The sequence below is a fragment of the Pelmatolapia mariae genome, unplaced genomic scaffold (assembly GCF_036321145.2).
Source record: "Pelmatolapia mariae isolate MD_Pm_ZW unplaced genomic scaffold, Pm_UMD_F_2 NODE_ptg000690l+_length_18203_cov_1, whole genome shotgun sequence".
Classification (NCBI taxonomy): Eukaryota; Metazoa; Chordata; class Actinopteri; order Cichliformes; family Cichlidae; genus Pelmatolapia; species Pelmatolapia mariae.
This window is the reverse complement of record NW_027052370.1, coordinates 1-15,600: the sequence shown is the minus strand read 5'-3', so window position 1 is coordinate 15,600 and position 15,600 is coordinate 1. Positions and strand designations below refer to the sequence as shown.

General features: G+C 41.0%; 1 protein-coding gene across 1 annotated transcript; it reads left to right on the top strand.

Moving 5' to 3' along the window:
- Positions 1-7,499: 7,499 nt before the first annotated feature.
- Positions 7,500-15,594, top strand: LOC134623498 (ryanodine receptor 2-like; the record flags this gene model as incomplete). Its single annotated transcript, XM_063468609.1, has 10 exons — positions 7,500-7,566; positions 9,215-9,295; positions 9,636-9,724; positions 10,414-10,542; positions 11,810-11,914; positions 12,897-12,978; positions 13,433-13,591; positions 14,093-14,247; positions 15,157-15,372; positions 15,457-15,594. Coding segments are annotated over exons 1-10 (1,221 nt in total), but the record flags the coding sequence as incomplete, so codon positions are not given.
- Positions 15,595-15,600: the final 6 nt, after the last annotated feature.

Below are 15,600 nucleotides of genomic sequence, written 5' to 3'. Positions count from 1 at the left end.
AATTTTTAATTAATTTTATCAACTTTTCTTCTGATGATGCTGTCTGTGTTGAGCGCTCAGTGGATCTGCGTTCGACTACTCCGCCTAGAGGCTGCACTGTCAAGCGCAGATCCACTGAGCGCAGCGCAAGCTAGCAAGACAGAAGCTAAACTTGTTGCAACAAAGCAAATTGAACCTCCCCCACCCTCACTCATATCTGGCCTTTGGAACTATTTTGGTCTTCATGTGAAGTATGACCCTGAAGGTAAGCGCGTCATGGACAAAAGTAAAACAGTATGTCTGATGTGCCGCAATGCTCAATTACATGGGTGGGAACTACTGCGTTAGCGCAGTTTGCTCGTTAACGTGTTGACGCTGTCCAGCCCCAGGCAGGGGGCGATCCGCGGTAGCTCGTTAACGGAGATTTGCCGTGTTGTGGCGTTAACGTCATTTCAGATTAACGCTGACAGCACTAGTGGGAACACAACGAATATGACTGCACATTTACTCCGACATCATCCTAGTGCAAAGACAAAGTGGAAGCAGACAAAAACAACAAGCACGCATGCTACAAACTTTACCCGAGTCATTTAGACAGCCGTTAGCACATGATTCTCCTTATGGGGACCTGATATGTTTAATATGCTGCTAAGAATATAGCCCAGAAGAAGCATATAGTATAGCTTTTATTTTGGAAAGAGCCATTTCTCTGTAATAAACTCTCTTTTTCCAAAGATGAGGGATTTCTCGATCAGATAGATTTATTTTTTTTTATTACTTTGTTGTTTCAGCAACATTACATTTAAAAACTGTACTTTTGAGTTAAATTATATATTTTTAATTTTAATAAATGACAAATTAAAAAGGCATGAACATTTTTGGTATCGAAAAAATATCGAACCGTGACACCAAAGTATCGAACCGAACCGAACCGTGAATTTTGTGTATCGTTGCACCCCTAATATATATATATATATATATATATATATATATATATATATATATATATACAGTTTTGATGGTATAGATATGATGGTCAAGATACACTGCTGATTTTTGTGACTAAACAAGCACGTGGATCCCTTCCTAAATGTAAAAGTATGCTAATCACAGTTTCAACACAATGTTGTGTAGCAACCTCTGCTGTGGATTCCAGGGCTGTCTAATTAGCCTGTGGTTCTCCATATAATATAACCACCACCTCCTACGATCTGAAAGAAACATCATGACACAAGAAGGCATTGCTTTGAGACCACCGACAGTCTGCATTGGTGCCTTTGGGGGTTGATGTTCAAGCTGTCGATTTAGACCTGAAATAGCCACAATGAAGTGAACCCTAATACGAAATTTGCAGCTGTCACTGTCAGTTTTCATAGTAACTGAAGGCATCGGCTTAACTTTGTGTTGAACATTGGGGGGGGTGGGGTGGGGGGTGGGGGTCAAGCTCTCTGTCTAAATGAATGAATAAATCTGGGTAAATTCCCAGATGGTTAAACGTGCAACTATTTTGCTGGTAATAACTGAAATGAGTAAAGAAAATCCTATTTATGCTAGATAATTTATAATTTTATTGGGGGGGGGGGGGGGGGTATATTGGTTGGCCCCTGACTGAAGGAGCACACTGAATTCTACATTCTACCTCTCACTAATTGAGAAAGGAGGCTGAGATTGTCCTTATTTGCAACAAGTGCAACACTAATGAACTCCTGACTTGAAATTTGAAAACTGTACAATTTACATGGCAAACATGGGTGAGAAGAGCTGTTGTGTTTGAGTATGCCTGCTCCTGAACTGGGGCAAATATAAACCAACTGTCCAATAATGTAAGAATTCACATGCCTCTTGTTTGCAGAAGCAAGAATGTAACCATAATGGTGCATGTAATGCATGTCAATGCAAACCATTTTAAAATGGTGTAGGTGTCCATGTTTTAGGAATAAGGAAGTGATTTTCTCCAGATGTGATAAAAATTATTGCCTCAGAGCCTGAGCCTTCAGAGAATCTGTGACAAACTCCATTGAACTTTGAGGGCCATTACCTTAATTGGAGAATGTATCCTTTGGAGAGTGTGGTTAACAACCAAGGATCAGAGACCAAGACCTCCCAGCTGAGGTGTTGAAGAAAGAAGAGGATGGGATTGTCAAGGGGGCCGGAGGCCTGTACAAAACTGGACCCAAGTGCGGGACGAAGTGCGGAAGCAGGATAGTTGAACTAAAGTAGTGGTTTTACTTACAAAGGCACAAGGAAAACAAGGAGAGACAAACATAGGAACTTGGCGTGGCCTGATATATAATATAGGGCTTGGTGGGGGGAACACTAGTGGAGGAACAAAACCAAGAACCTTCACTTAACACACAATACAGTACAGGCAGGTGATCCTAGCACAGCAGCCGGAGGCACGTTACTTAAACGGAGACTGAAGTGGTGCTCACGGAGTGTATTAGAGGGAGAGAGAGAGGAAAGGAATTAGTGGGCGCATGGGTTGGTCCTGGAGCTATAGTTATTGCTGGAATGGAGTGGCTTACCTTGGCCAGGATGAGGCTGAGGCTGAGGGGGAAGGCAGAGATCCGAGTGGATGGGTTTGTGTCTAGAGTCTAGCACAGGGGTGGGCAATCTCAGTCCACGAGGGCCGGTGTCCCTGCAGGTTTTAGATCTCACCTTGGGTCAAACACCTGAATCACATGATTAGTTCATTACCAGGCCTCTGGAGAACTTCAGGACATGTTGAGGAGCTAATTTAGCCATTTAAATCAGCTGTGTTGGTTCGAGGACACATCTAAAACCTGCAGGGACACCGGCCCTCGTGGACTGAGATTGCCCACCCCTGGTCTAGCAGGTAAACCGAAGTGATGATGTCGTAGTATAGCGGGTGAGTTGAGCTAGGAGAAAAGACAACAAGGCAAACGTATAAGGAACTTGGATCTTGAGCTTAGCATTAGAGCCTGTTACTAACTTAGGTGAGTTGATGAACTGGTGGCGAGGTGGTAGTGAAGTTGGCCATAAATACCCTCCATTGACTGTCCAGGATTAATCGCAGTTGCGCTGCCCAGGTGAGAGGATGGTAGGCCCGCCCTAAGGTGGTTACAGGAGGCAGGGATCCACACCGGCCACACCCAGCTGCTCACACGGACAATGACAGTACCCCCCCTTCAAGGGATGCCTTCCAGCAGCTGGTTAGCCTCGACGCAACCTGTAACAATCAGAAACAAGAGAGCTGATAAGAATGAAAGACCTGGGAACCCAGGCGTGCTCTTCAGGGCCATGCCCCTCCCAATCCACCAGGTACTGTCGCAACTGACCATGCCAGCGGACGTCCAGGATCCTTCGGACTGTACAGGCCGGATGACCCTCAACAAGCTGGAAGGTTAGAGGGGGGTCGGCCGGAGGGCACAGGCTTTACTCAGGAAAAATGGAAGGTAGGACGGATCTTTATGGCAGCAGGAAGTTTCAGTTTGAGTGTGGATGGAGAGATGACTGTGTCTACCTCATAGGGTCCAATGAAACGGGGTACAAGCTTGCCAGTCACAGACCTGAGAGGTACGTCCCTGGTGGAAAGCCATACCTTTTGTCCAGGTGTGTACCTGGGTGCCGGTGTGCGGAGGTGGGCCGCGTAGTACCGCTGGTGGGCAACTGCTTTCTGTAACATTTCCCTCATTCTGCGACAGATGTTGCAGCAGAGTCTTAAGTGGTGTTGCACGGAGGGCACAGGCGAGGTCTGCCTCATCCTCAGGAAACAGGGGTGGTTGATAGCCAAGGGATACCTCAAAAGGTGACAGACCAGTAGAGGAGGAAATGTGTGCATTGTTTGCATACTCCACCCAGGGGAGAAGGCAGCCGGGTTTGTGAGCGTCGACACAACAGAGGTTGATTCCAGTTCTTAATTTAAACGTTCAGTCTGGCCGTTGGTGGCCGTTGGTGATGTCTGGAACTTGGGTTTACACGGGCCCCAAGGGCTGTGCAGAATGAATTCCATACCTGAGACACAAACTGCGGCCCCCAGTCAGAAGTGATCTCGGACAGGATTCCATGGAGCCTGAATACATGGTCTACCATGAGCTGGGCTGTCTCAGCAGCTGAGGGGAGTTTTTCCAGGGCCACGAAGTGAGCTGACTTGGAGAATCTGTCAATGATAGAGAGGATTACTGATTTCCCAGATGAGGCCAGTAAACCGGTGACAAATTCTAATGCTATGTGAGACCAGGGACGTGAGGGTAAAGTTAAGGGTTTGAGGAGGCCTGCTGTGTCGAGGTTTTGCTGTGGGCACAGGTGGAGCAGGCAGCAACATACTCCTTTACATCCTTTTCTAAGGTCCTCCACCAAAAATGGCGTTATATTAGCAAGATGGTTCTACGACACCCCAGGGTGACCTGAGAACTTAGCAGTGTGGACCCACCTCAGAACCGCAGCCCGAGCTGCCGAGGGGACACAACAGCGACCCAGGGTACCAGACCCCAGATCAGGCTCATCTTGCAGAGCCTGCTGGATGGTCTCGTTAATCTCCCAGATTTCATGGCTAACAACTCCCGGTCTCCTACATTATAATTTTGCTCCGAGAGAGAGAGAAGAGAGAGAGGCAAGAGAAAAAGGTGCATGCCTGTAACTTGGCTTTAGGACCTCAGTATTGTGACAAAACAACCCCAATCCCTGAATCTGAAGCATCTACCTCTATGGTGAAAGGCGTAGTGGAGTTTGGATGAATAGGGGCTGAGGTGAGTAGATGTTCCAGTCTTTTGAAATTGGCCTCAGCCTCTGGGTTCCAGAGAAAAGGTTGTTTTGTGGAGGTGAGAGTGGTGAGGGGTGCAGATACATGGCTATATTTGAAGCGGTGATAGAAATTGGCTAATCCAAGAAAGCTCTTGAGGTGTTTACAGGACGTTGGGGTAGGCCATTCCGCCATGGCTTGGATCTTGGCGGGGTTCGTCTTCACCTGCCCTTCTGCAAGAACATAACCAAGAATAGTCACTGAGAGGGAGTGAAATTCACGCTTTTTAGCTTTAACCTAGAGTCGGTTTTTCAGCAGGCGCTGTAGGACGGCTTGGACGTGAACTTGGTGTTCCTCTCTATTCCTGGAAAAGATCAAGATGTCATCCAGATAGACAAGTACAAATTTGTTTAGAAAGTCTCCTAGTACATCATTGATCAGAGCTTGGAATACTGATGGTGTGTTTGTGAGTCCAAAAGGCATGACTAAATATTCAAAATGGCCCAGTGGTGTGTTAAAGGCTTTCTTCCATTCTTTCTTCTCCCAGATACGGATTAGATGGTAAGCATTGCAGAGATCTAGTTTTGTGAAAATGGTGCAACTGATTAGCGGGAGGGGCTATTTGTTTTTTATGGTTATTTCATTGAGGCCCCTGTAATCTATGCATGGCCGAAGGGTCTTATCCTTCTTTTCAACGAAGAAAAGTGTGTGGTGCTGATCACCTTGTCAGATACACATTTTCGAAGATGCACATATTGTGGTCTTCCTGTCAGGTAATTAACAATCCAGGACACGAGAGGCATCCACCTGCGTCGTTGTCAGCTTGTCACCAAGCAGGGTCAGCCTGATGGTGTTGAATGCACTGGAAGTTGAAAAATATGACTCTCACAGTGCTCGCCAGCTGGTCCAGATGGGCGTAGACACGAATTAAGCAGATAGATGATGGCATCCTGCACTATGAGGCAGCACTGGTAAGCAAACTGAAGAGAATCCTTATGTGGCCTCACAATAGGTCGGAGCTGGTCAAGAATGAGTCTTTCCAGGGTCTTCATGATGTGAGAAGTCAGTGCCACAGGCCTGTAATCCTGGGGGCCACTGGGACGTGGTGTCTTTGGTACAGGAAAGAGGTATGACGTCTTCCACAGCACTGGGACCCTCTGCAGACTCAGACTCAGTACCCAGTCTTTGGATGTCTTATTTCAAGATGTTCAAAATGCAGGCTGCAAAGAGACTTGACAAAGGTGGCCCAACTGAAAGCAGGATCACAGAGGGTTTCTGAGCAATGGGTGTGTGGGGTGAAAAGTGTTGCAACACAGTGGTTTAGCTGAAGGAATGTGGCATAAGTCAGAAAACTGTTACCTGACTTTGTTCACTTGCACACTACTTTCCAAGGCCTGTTGGGCTCCAGGGTAAAACATCTTGTCTGGAATTATAGGCAGCTTTTTCCTGCATCTCTCAGATGCCGAGGGGACTAGATAAGCTACACTTACTCTCTTGCCAAGATCAAGTTAGAAACTAGGGATTTACATATCTAGTCAACTAGCTGACTAATTGTTGCTGTTGTTACTAGTTAGTACCAGAGTTAGTTGTTTAATCTAACTGTTAAAATTTTAATTGATGTAAAATGTTTTCATATTATATTAAACGTTGGTTTGTTTTAAGTGTTCTTCATCCTCGCTGTCTGGACTATAAGGTGTAATGTTGATAATTCACAATGTGCTGTGCAGCACAGCGGCATGATTCATCATTGAAGAACGTGATTAATGGTTTAAAACACCTTTGTTATTAGTTTTTGACATCTTCCATTAAACAGTTCTCAAATTTAACTTAATATCTTAGTGTTTCTTAGTTTTAGACTACTCAGTTAGTCAACTTTTTTCCCCACACTAACTAAAAACGTAGTTCTTATTAGAAACCTAACGTCTGGAGCAAAGTATTAGTCAAGGGTACCAGTAGTAGTAGAGGTATCAGTAGAGGTAACATAAACAACCAACTCATAAATGTGAGAAGATCAGTATTGCTGGGTGTCAGACCGTTTGATCAGATTGCATGCATCGCCTAGGTCATGCGTGGGACTTTGGTATTATGGCAAATCTTCAGCATGTGAACAATGGATAACCAGGTATTGCACACTTTCTTTGTCAGTCAGCATAAAATAAATTGAACCATATTTTACTTCATTTAAGTAAAAATTGGCCGACCTTGTTATAGAGCAAAGGCTTTTTTTTTCACTGTCTTGACTCGCGCTGAAGGATAACCTATCCCTTAAATTTGAGCTATTCGGGAGAGTCAGTAGCACACTGCTGTAAAGAATGAGTGAGTTCGATTCGTAACACCAGATAAAATGAAAGCTACAGAGCAACAATTACAAAAAGGGAATGTAACATAGTTATCATTTATTATGTTCTTTGTGTTTTAAAAAAAGGAAACAAAAAAAACATGACTATTCATCAAACTGATAAATACTATGCCAAAGTGGCATTGTTGTAAAAATGTTTGCATTCCATTATTACTCTTTTCTAGCACGTGTTATATATTATAAGAACGATTTTTAACTCTTTAGGTGTGATAAATAAAACAAAAGTTCTGAAATTTTGGTGGAACCGAACTATCGTGCCCTTTAACAAGTATTATCCAGAGTCCCGATTTTGTCGTTTTTTTGTATATTTGTCATACTTTATGTTTCAGATCATCAAACAGTTTTTACCCCTCAGTGGTAAAAAGGTTAATGGAATATAGTCATCACCCTACTGGACACTCAGCTGTGTGAACGGGATAACTTGAGAATGAGGGAATGTAGGATTTTTAAATTGACACCATGAATGCATTTACTAAAAACCTCAGACAAGTTTGTATCTTGGTGAACGGAGATCAGGTGATCAGAGGTCAGGTTTTCTGAAATCTCGTCAACACCATAACTCGGGAAAGAGGTCACCTAGGATTTTCAAATTGATGCCATAGGTCTATCTCTTAAAAGAGGTCTAGTTTTTTAACAATACACTGTTTTTAAATGATCTTTCATTTATCAAGCTGTCCACACCTGCCCTTTTTAAATCACGAATTAACTATTATCAATCACATTTTTGGGAAGGCTGAGTTTAGTTTATCTGATTACTGTCAGACCTGTGCAATCAAATAATCACTTAATTAGAACCTATGTGACAAAGTGAAGTAGACTAAAAGTTCTCACAAAGTATATAATATCATGCCACAATCTAGAAAAAGAAAGAGACTGGGCAAAAACAGCAACCATGGGAGAGTTCCAATGTGGAAAAAGTAACATTTTTGTAAAATTTGAGTGGCATTACATCTCAGCACTCAGGTTATGCAGGATGACAATGATGCTAAAGACACCAGAAGGTCCACCTCTGAATGACTCAAAAACAAAAATAAAGCTGTTGGAGCGGCCTCCACTGTCAAGACTTAAGTCAGATTTAGATGCTTTGGCATGGCCTTAAACAGCCTGTTCATGCTCACAAACCCTGCAGTGTGGCTGAATTTAAATAACTTTGGAAAGAAAAACAGGCCAAAATTCCTCCACAGGGATGTGCAAGAATGATCGCTATTCATCACAAATACATGATTGCAGTTCTTGCTGCCAACCAGTTATAAGGTTGTGCCACCTTTTTACACGAGGCCTGGTGGTTTGGGTAGCTTCCCCCCCCCCTTTTAATAAATAACATGATTACTTGGGTTATTTTTATTTTGTCGAATATTAGAATTTGTTTGATCTGAAACTTTTAAGTTGAACAAATATGCAAAAAATTAAGAAATTGGGAAGGGGGCAAATACTTGTAACTGTATGTATCTGCACTACAAAAGTAGTGCCCTGGTTTCAGATGTATAAATTTTCTCTCTCAGCTCAGTTCAGTGTGTTTTCTTATTGTATGGATGTATTCTTGTAATGTCATGATAGTGATGTATTAAGTCACTGTAAAGTGTTGCATATTCCTTCTTTTTCTTTCCCATTCCATCGTTCAAAGCAGCATTCTCACCCAGACAGAGCAGTCGGCCTCAGCTATGCCATTTTATTACTACAACAGAAAGCAGTAAGCAACATATTCACAGAATGAAAAGAGCTGAACTCCAGTCCTGACTCTAAAATGCTGCAGTGTAGGGACCAGCCCACCATGAACTGTTGTCACTGCCTACTGCTCATCCAAAAGTGTGTGTGTGTGTGTGTGTGTTTTCCATAGCCATACATTTTTCACTAACTGAAAGAAAACACAACAATATTAGCTCCTCCTCTTTTAATACTTCTTCATTCTCCATCTTCTTGTGTGTCTCTCCCTTTCCTATATGTTGTCTGCTTTTGTTTCCTCTGGTGTGACTTTTTTCTGCGTACGTTTGTCTGTTTATATGAATGTGTGTGTGCATTTATGTATGTGCTTGATCATGCCTGTGTATTGTGTGTACATTTGTGCATACCTCTGTATGTGCTTGTGAAAATGTGTGTCTGTATGTACATGTGTGTAACCTGTATATGGGCGTGTGCGGTGTGTGCGTGTGTGTGTGTTTCTTTTCTCTGGCCAGGTGAGAAGGTCATGCAGGATGATGAGTTCACTTGTGACCTTTTCCGCTTCCTGCAGCTGCTCTGTGAAGGACACAACTCAGGTGTGCATAAGTTCTCTACAGTGAATTTCACAGAAAAAAGGCTGAACATTTTAATTTGTGAAAATTTACCAGTACTCTCACAAAAACATTTCCACTGTTTATGGCTAGATCGTTAATGGGTTGAACCATGCTTTTAAAGAATAGTAGATACCTTAATGCTTAATGTGATTTTATACATGTCAATTACTACTGGTTATTATGGATGGACTTGTAGTAGAACCAACTGTGATTTCTAAGACATAGCATGGGGCAAAGTATGACATAGATTTGAACTGTGAGACATACTGTATTTATTCAGTTGAACACATTCCACGCAGAATTTTATGGTATCTTATTTCAGACTTTCAGAACTACTTGAGGACTCAAACGGGGAACAACACAACCGTTAACATCATTATCTCCACTGTTGACTACCTTCTAAGAGTTCAGGTCAGCTTCTTTTACTCACTACTGACAAACATTTCTCATACAGTTTAGACTAAAATAAAAAAGAGGGAATACTGACCACTTTCCTAAAGAACAACACCCTCACTCTGGCCCGCAAAGGAAAAATGCAGGAACGATCCATCTCATCAGCACACTTTCTGCACTCACTGCCATAGAACTGAACCACACAGCTAAAGTCACAGAAAGACGGGTAAAGCGATTGAAATACAGCAGACTGTGAAAGTGTCTGCCTTTTATGTCTCCATTTCATTGAATTGGAAGGTCTTTCTTTAAGGTTCAGTGAGTTCATCTGATTTTGAGAAAGAATGTTTAGATGGTGTAAATGGTCATTACAAAAAAATACATGTTGTAGAGGTAAACAATATTTTGGTAGCTGTTTTGATGATATGTTATGAGGGTTAATGCCAATAAATGACTTTTATAACTTGTGCTTAGATAGCAGCTCAGCTGATAACATACTACAAACAAGTTATTGACTCTTGTGAGTTCAGTGTAATTGGTAAAACTATTACTTAGTTTATTTAGCTAAAAATGTAATGTTTTAATTAATATTATTATTATGATTTCCTTTTATTTCTCTTTTGAATACTACTGCTGCTACTTTGCCACAAATAAAAATCAAAATAGCCCTCTCATATTTCTTCTTATCCTCCTGCTTCATTCTCCTCCAGGAGTCCATCAGTGATTTCTACTGGTATTATTCTGGGAAAGATGTGATTGATGAGCAGGGCCAGCGGAATTTCTCCAAGGCAATAAATGTGGCCAAGCAGGTTTTCAATACCCTCACTGAGTACATCCAGGTAAGGGCATACAATACAGTCACCAGTGTTAAAATGAACATGAAACATTACATGTATAAAGGCTAATTTCAGTGAGGGTCAAAAATTGTCTATATTTAACGTTTTTCTTGCTGGATTTAAGAAATAAGTGTTTAGAGCCTGTTTAGCGCCATCTTGTGCCAGTACAAAACATGATGTCACTTGGTTGGTTTAATGCTAATAGGCTTATCTCAGTTTCTGTTAGCTAATTAGTGACAAAACTCATACCTCAGAAACATTAAAACGATAAAGCAGCCAAAGGGGATCACTTTACCTTGGTTGGAAAGCTGGAGTACCTCAAGGCTCCATACTTAGACCACTTTTATTTTCTTTACATTTTAATTACTAACCCAATGTCTGTCATAACATCAACACCCAGCTGTATGCAGATAATTCTGTTATTTTTACATAGACAAAGTCCGATATGGAAGTTTATAAAAAACCCACAAGAGTGATGAACTATATTCATGAGTGGCTTACTAAGTCATGTCTATTATTTAATTAACTGCTTTTCTCAAAGCTGATTTTCTCAAAATGACCAACATCAAAATTATTCTCTAATGTTATTCTGAAAGGAGAATTTCAGATTAAACATGCATTTAAATATCTTTGTGTTATTATATATTCCAACTAAGCACATATCTAAAATTATTAATTTTAACCTACACAATGTGGAACAAATCAGAAAATGCAGCTAGGGTGCTTCTCTATTCTATGATTTGTTCCTCGTATAGAAACTGTTTTTCTAATTGGCCCTTTTCCTTCCATCATTGTCTCAGACTTCAGAAGTGCTTCAGAAAAATGACCTTTTGGCTAATTCATATTTATGTTGATATGTTCATCTTAATATGCACAGTCCCATTTAAACAAATAAATTAAAAAAAAATTAAAAAATACACGTAGTCATTCATGTCCACTTTAAATCACTACTATACAGTCATTTTATAGGTACTAAGTCATAGAGTTTATAGTTTGTTTTTATTTTTGTTTTTTACTGTAGTGACAGCTGTTGCTTAATTAGAAGTAAAAATTTGGAAAACAATCAGACTGATAAACCTGCGATGATCTTCCCAGCATTGGGGCAGTAATGGGAGCCAGTGATCTGTAAAAATAAATAATACAATTTCATATTATGTCCAATAAAATGGACAGTTTTAAAGTCACATTCATTTCGTGAAAAAGCTTCATTTGAGTCATTTTCTGAGGTTGTATCTGTAAAATACATTCACACTTATTAATGCTTTTCTAGGGTCCATGCACCGGCAACCAGCAGAGTTTAGCCCATAGTCGACTGTGGGATGCTGTGGTTGGCTTTCTACATGTTTTTGCTCACATGCAGATGAAATTGTCTCAGGTACGTAAATTTAGTGATGGGTGTTTGCAGACTCAGGCTCTGAGATAATGATCAATGCCACTAGACATAACACAGTTGGCAACTTGTGGATTGTTTATCCCAAGAATCCTTTTCATTATATTCTATAAAAACAAAGATCACTCATAAATATCTCTGATTCTCAAAAAAATCGCGAGATACTACCAATATCTATGCTTCAGGGTATTATTGGCCAGTGATGTGAGTCTAATGTGATAGGCATTATATCTGAACCAAGTCTACCAGTCAGTCACAAGTTTAGGGTCATCTGTTCTTTCAGTTACAAACTCTTAAAAATCAGAATAAATTATGTCTCCCTTTAGTTTTAGAACATGTTTTCCTGCAACTTCAAGGCTGGTAGTTTTGCTGGTATGTTGGTTCCTTATTAGCGTAGCCTGAGATCCATAACCAGAGCTCTCTTAGCTCTTTCAGCTATTTCCTTTCTTATCTCAGGTGTCCGTGTTTTTTCATGCCAGCCCCATAGCTTTAGCTCTACATGCCTAATCTAAACATCTAAATGTGCTTTATATCAAATTGCTTATAAATAATTATAGCTATATCTTCAGTACAACGGTTGATCATCATTGCAGAACCCATTTATATGTGGAGGAGTTTATAACAAGATATGTGTTACCATTTTAAAAGAAGAAGAATTACTCATTTCACTAAGTAAGTTTTTAAAAAAACTTGCACTTTGCCAAAATAGCTTTACTGACCAAATTCACCCAACAGCACAAAAGCATTAAACTGATATGTATAGTGCCTGCTGAGTTGAATCATGGTGAAGTGTACCAAAATTTGGGGCCAAAGACAGGAAACATATACATCTTAGCACTTCATGTTAGACTTTTGACTGACCACTGTCATTCCATCACACTCTTTGCTACTTTTTAACACATCATGAGCACATGTGGCTGCTGAATTCTTTAAACATTTTATGTTATTTTAATTTATTTTGCCTCAGGACTCCAGTCAGATCGAGTTACTGAAGGAACTGATGGATCTGCAGAAAGACATGGTGGTTATGCTGCTGTCTATGTTAGAGGGTAGGTTTGCTTTAACAAATCATCCTGAAAGAAATAATAGAAATACAGGTTTGGGTATTGAAATTCATTATCTCAGAGGTGTCTCAGAGGTTAGCGGTGTCACGGTGTTGCAGAAGTGCAGTTCTACAACATTTTCTACAAAATGATCGTCCTCCCAAAACTAGTTTAAGTGAGGGAACATTGCCGTTAAGGGCATTACAAGTTACATTTTGTTACAGTACCTTGTGAATAAATACACTGAACATCTCTGTGAAGCTTGTCTTCTTTGTGAAATTGAATTTCTTCTGTATGTTGCCACAAAAAACAAGGTAACTAGTTCTGTGTTGTTGTTGTTTTCTTTTCTTTCTTTTTTAGTTCTACCACAGTGATCTTAGGGAACAGAGTGAAGAAACCACAAATGTGTGGTGGTCTTAGTGTATTCTTAGGTTGTAAATGTGCTGTTTTGTCCTGCCAGGTAATGTGGTGAATGGGACCATTGGAAAGCAGATGGTGGATATGTTGGTTGAGTCCTCCAACAATGTAGAGATGATCCTGAAGTTCTTCGACATGTTCCTCAAACTGAAGGACCTGACCTCCTCAGATGGGTTCAAGGAATATGACCCTGACGGAAAAGGCACGGCTCTGAAAACATGTGGACAAAAGAACTGTGTCAGAGGAGGTTTAAAACTCTGCAGCTATTGAATCAGTTATTGATTCCACGCACCTTAGCACTCGGTGATCCCTGCTCTGCAACTTTATGTCACTGCAACTGTCACTTTGTGGCTGACTTGCTGTGGTTTCCGCTTTACATTATTACCACTTACAGCTGATCAAGCATGGGAAGAAATTTCAGATACTGATTTGTCGAAATGGTAGTATTCAATTGCATTACCATGCTCAAATTCAGGTAATTCTTTAGAATGACCCATTCTTTCAGTATTGTTTGTAAAGCCAGACTGCATGCCAAGGTGCTTGATTTTATACACTGTGACAATGTGACAGAAAACACCTGAATTCAAAGATTAAGAGGTGGAAGCCAGTCCATGAAATTTATTTTTCTAGAAGTTGTTGTGGAATTACATCATTTGAATCCAGGAAGATTTCCAAGTTTATAGATTTGTGTTTGACCTAACAGGTGTCATCTCCAAGAGGGACTTTCATAAGGCCATGGAGAGCCATAAACACTACACCCAGTCAGAGACGGAGTACCTGCTGTCATGTGCTGAAACTGATGAGAATGAACTTCTTGACTATGAAGAGTTTGTGGAGCGCTTTCATGAGCCAGCCAAGGTAAGTGATCAAAAAACACAAACTGATTACATTTTTCAGAGTTCTCATCAGGACTCAGGACTTTTATTGAATTTTCTCTTTGTTTTTTTCTTTTTGTCTTCAACTTTGGAGTTGAGGATATTTAAAATCAAGATGAGAGTATAACTGATCATTTTATAGCTTCTTGTTTTGAAACAAACACCCTTATTAATACATCTAGTTTTTCAAAATATTATTGGGCAGTCAGTTAAAAGAACTGGGCAGCCTGCCCAAGTAGTCTTTTTTCACTAGCTGGGCCCACGTCCTCCGTTTAGGTTTGACGGCGTTTTAGTAGGTAAAGGTGAACGCTTGGACATGAATTGAGCTGCGGTTTGGGGAAGGCCTCAGAGGGGACTGGCGACGGCTCGCGGGCCTGGCAGGTCCCCGTGTACTAAATAGAAGTGAAGAAGTTAAAGAATTGAGAACAAGGAGGGAGGGTGGGGCACGTAAACGTGAATGAACGGTTTGCAGAACTGGGGGAACCTATATAGATGAAAACCGGAAGGAGCGTGTTTGGAGGCGTGGTCCCGATCCTGAGATTCCGATTCATAATCTCCAATATAATAAGTTGGCTTCACTCAGTATCTTCTGTTTCTATTTTTCTTTTTCTTGTTTAGTCATTATTTGTTAGCATCTTTAAGTTGGTTTTGCGTCATTTGCTTGTTTTCTGTGTTGCACACTCTCAATCCAATCCTGGTATATTTGGTCAGCTATTACATTTAAGGTGGAGTACAAGTACAAATTTACAAATGCTCCTGGTTGAGATTCAGCAAATTACAGAGAAGCACTTCATATTTACCCAGAAATGACTGCATAATAGAGAAGATATGGATAGAAGTGTTTTATTCAAAACTGAAAAATCCCATGAAAAATGGATTTTCAAATTCCCAGGACATTGGCTTCAACGTGGCGGTTTTGCTGACCAACCTGTCAGAGCACATGCCTCATGACACCCGGCTGCAGACTTTCCTGGAGTTGGCAGAAAGTGTCCTCAATTACTTCCAACCATACCTAGGACGTATCGAGATTATGGGAAGTGCAAAGCGGATCGAGAGGGTCTACTTTGAGATCAGCGAGTCCAGTCGTACACAGTGGGAAAAACCTCAGGTAAATACAGCGAATAAATCAGAAAATATGACATTTTAGTATAGTATGTCACTACCAATGCCAAAGTTTGTATTTTTATCCTAGGTAAAGGAATCCAAGCGTCAGTTCATCTTTGATGTGGTGAATGAAGGAGGGGAGAAAGAGAAGATGGAGCTGTTTGTGAATTTCTGTGAGGACACCATATTTGAAATGCAGCTGGCGGCTCAGATGTCTGACGCTGGTGAGCGC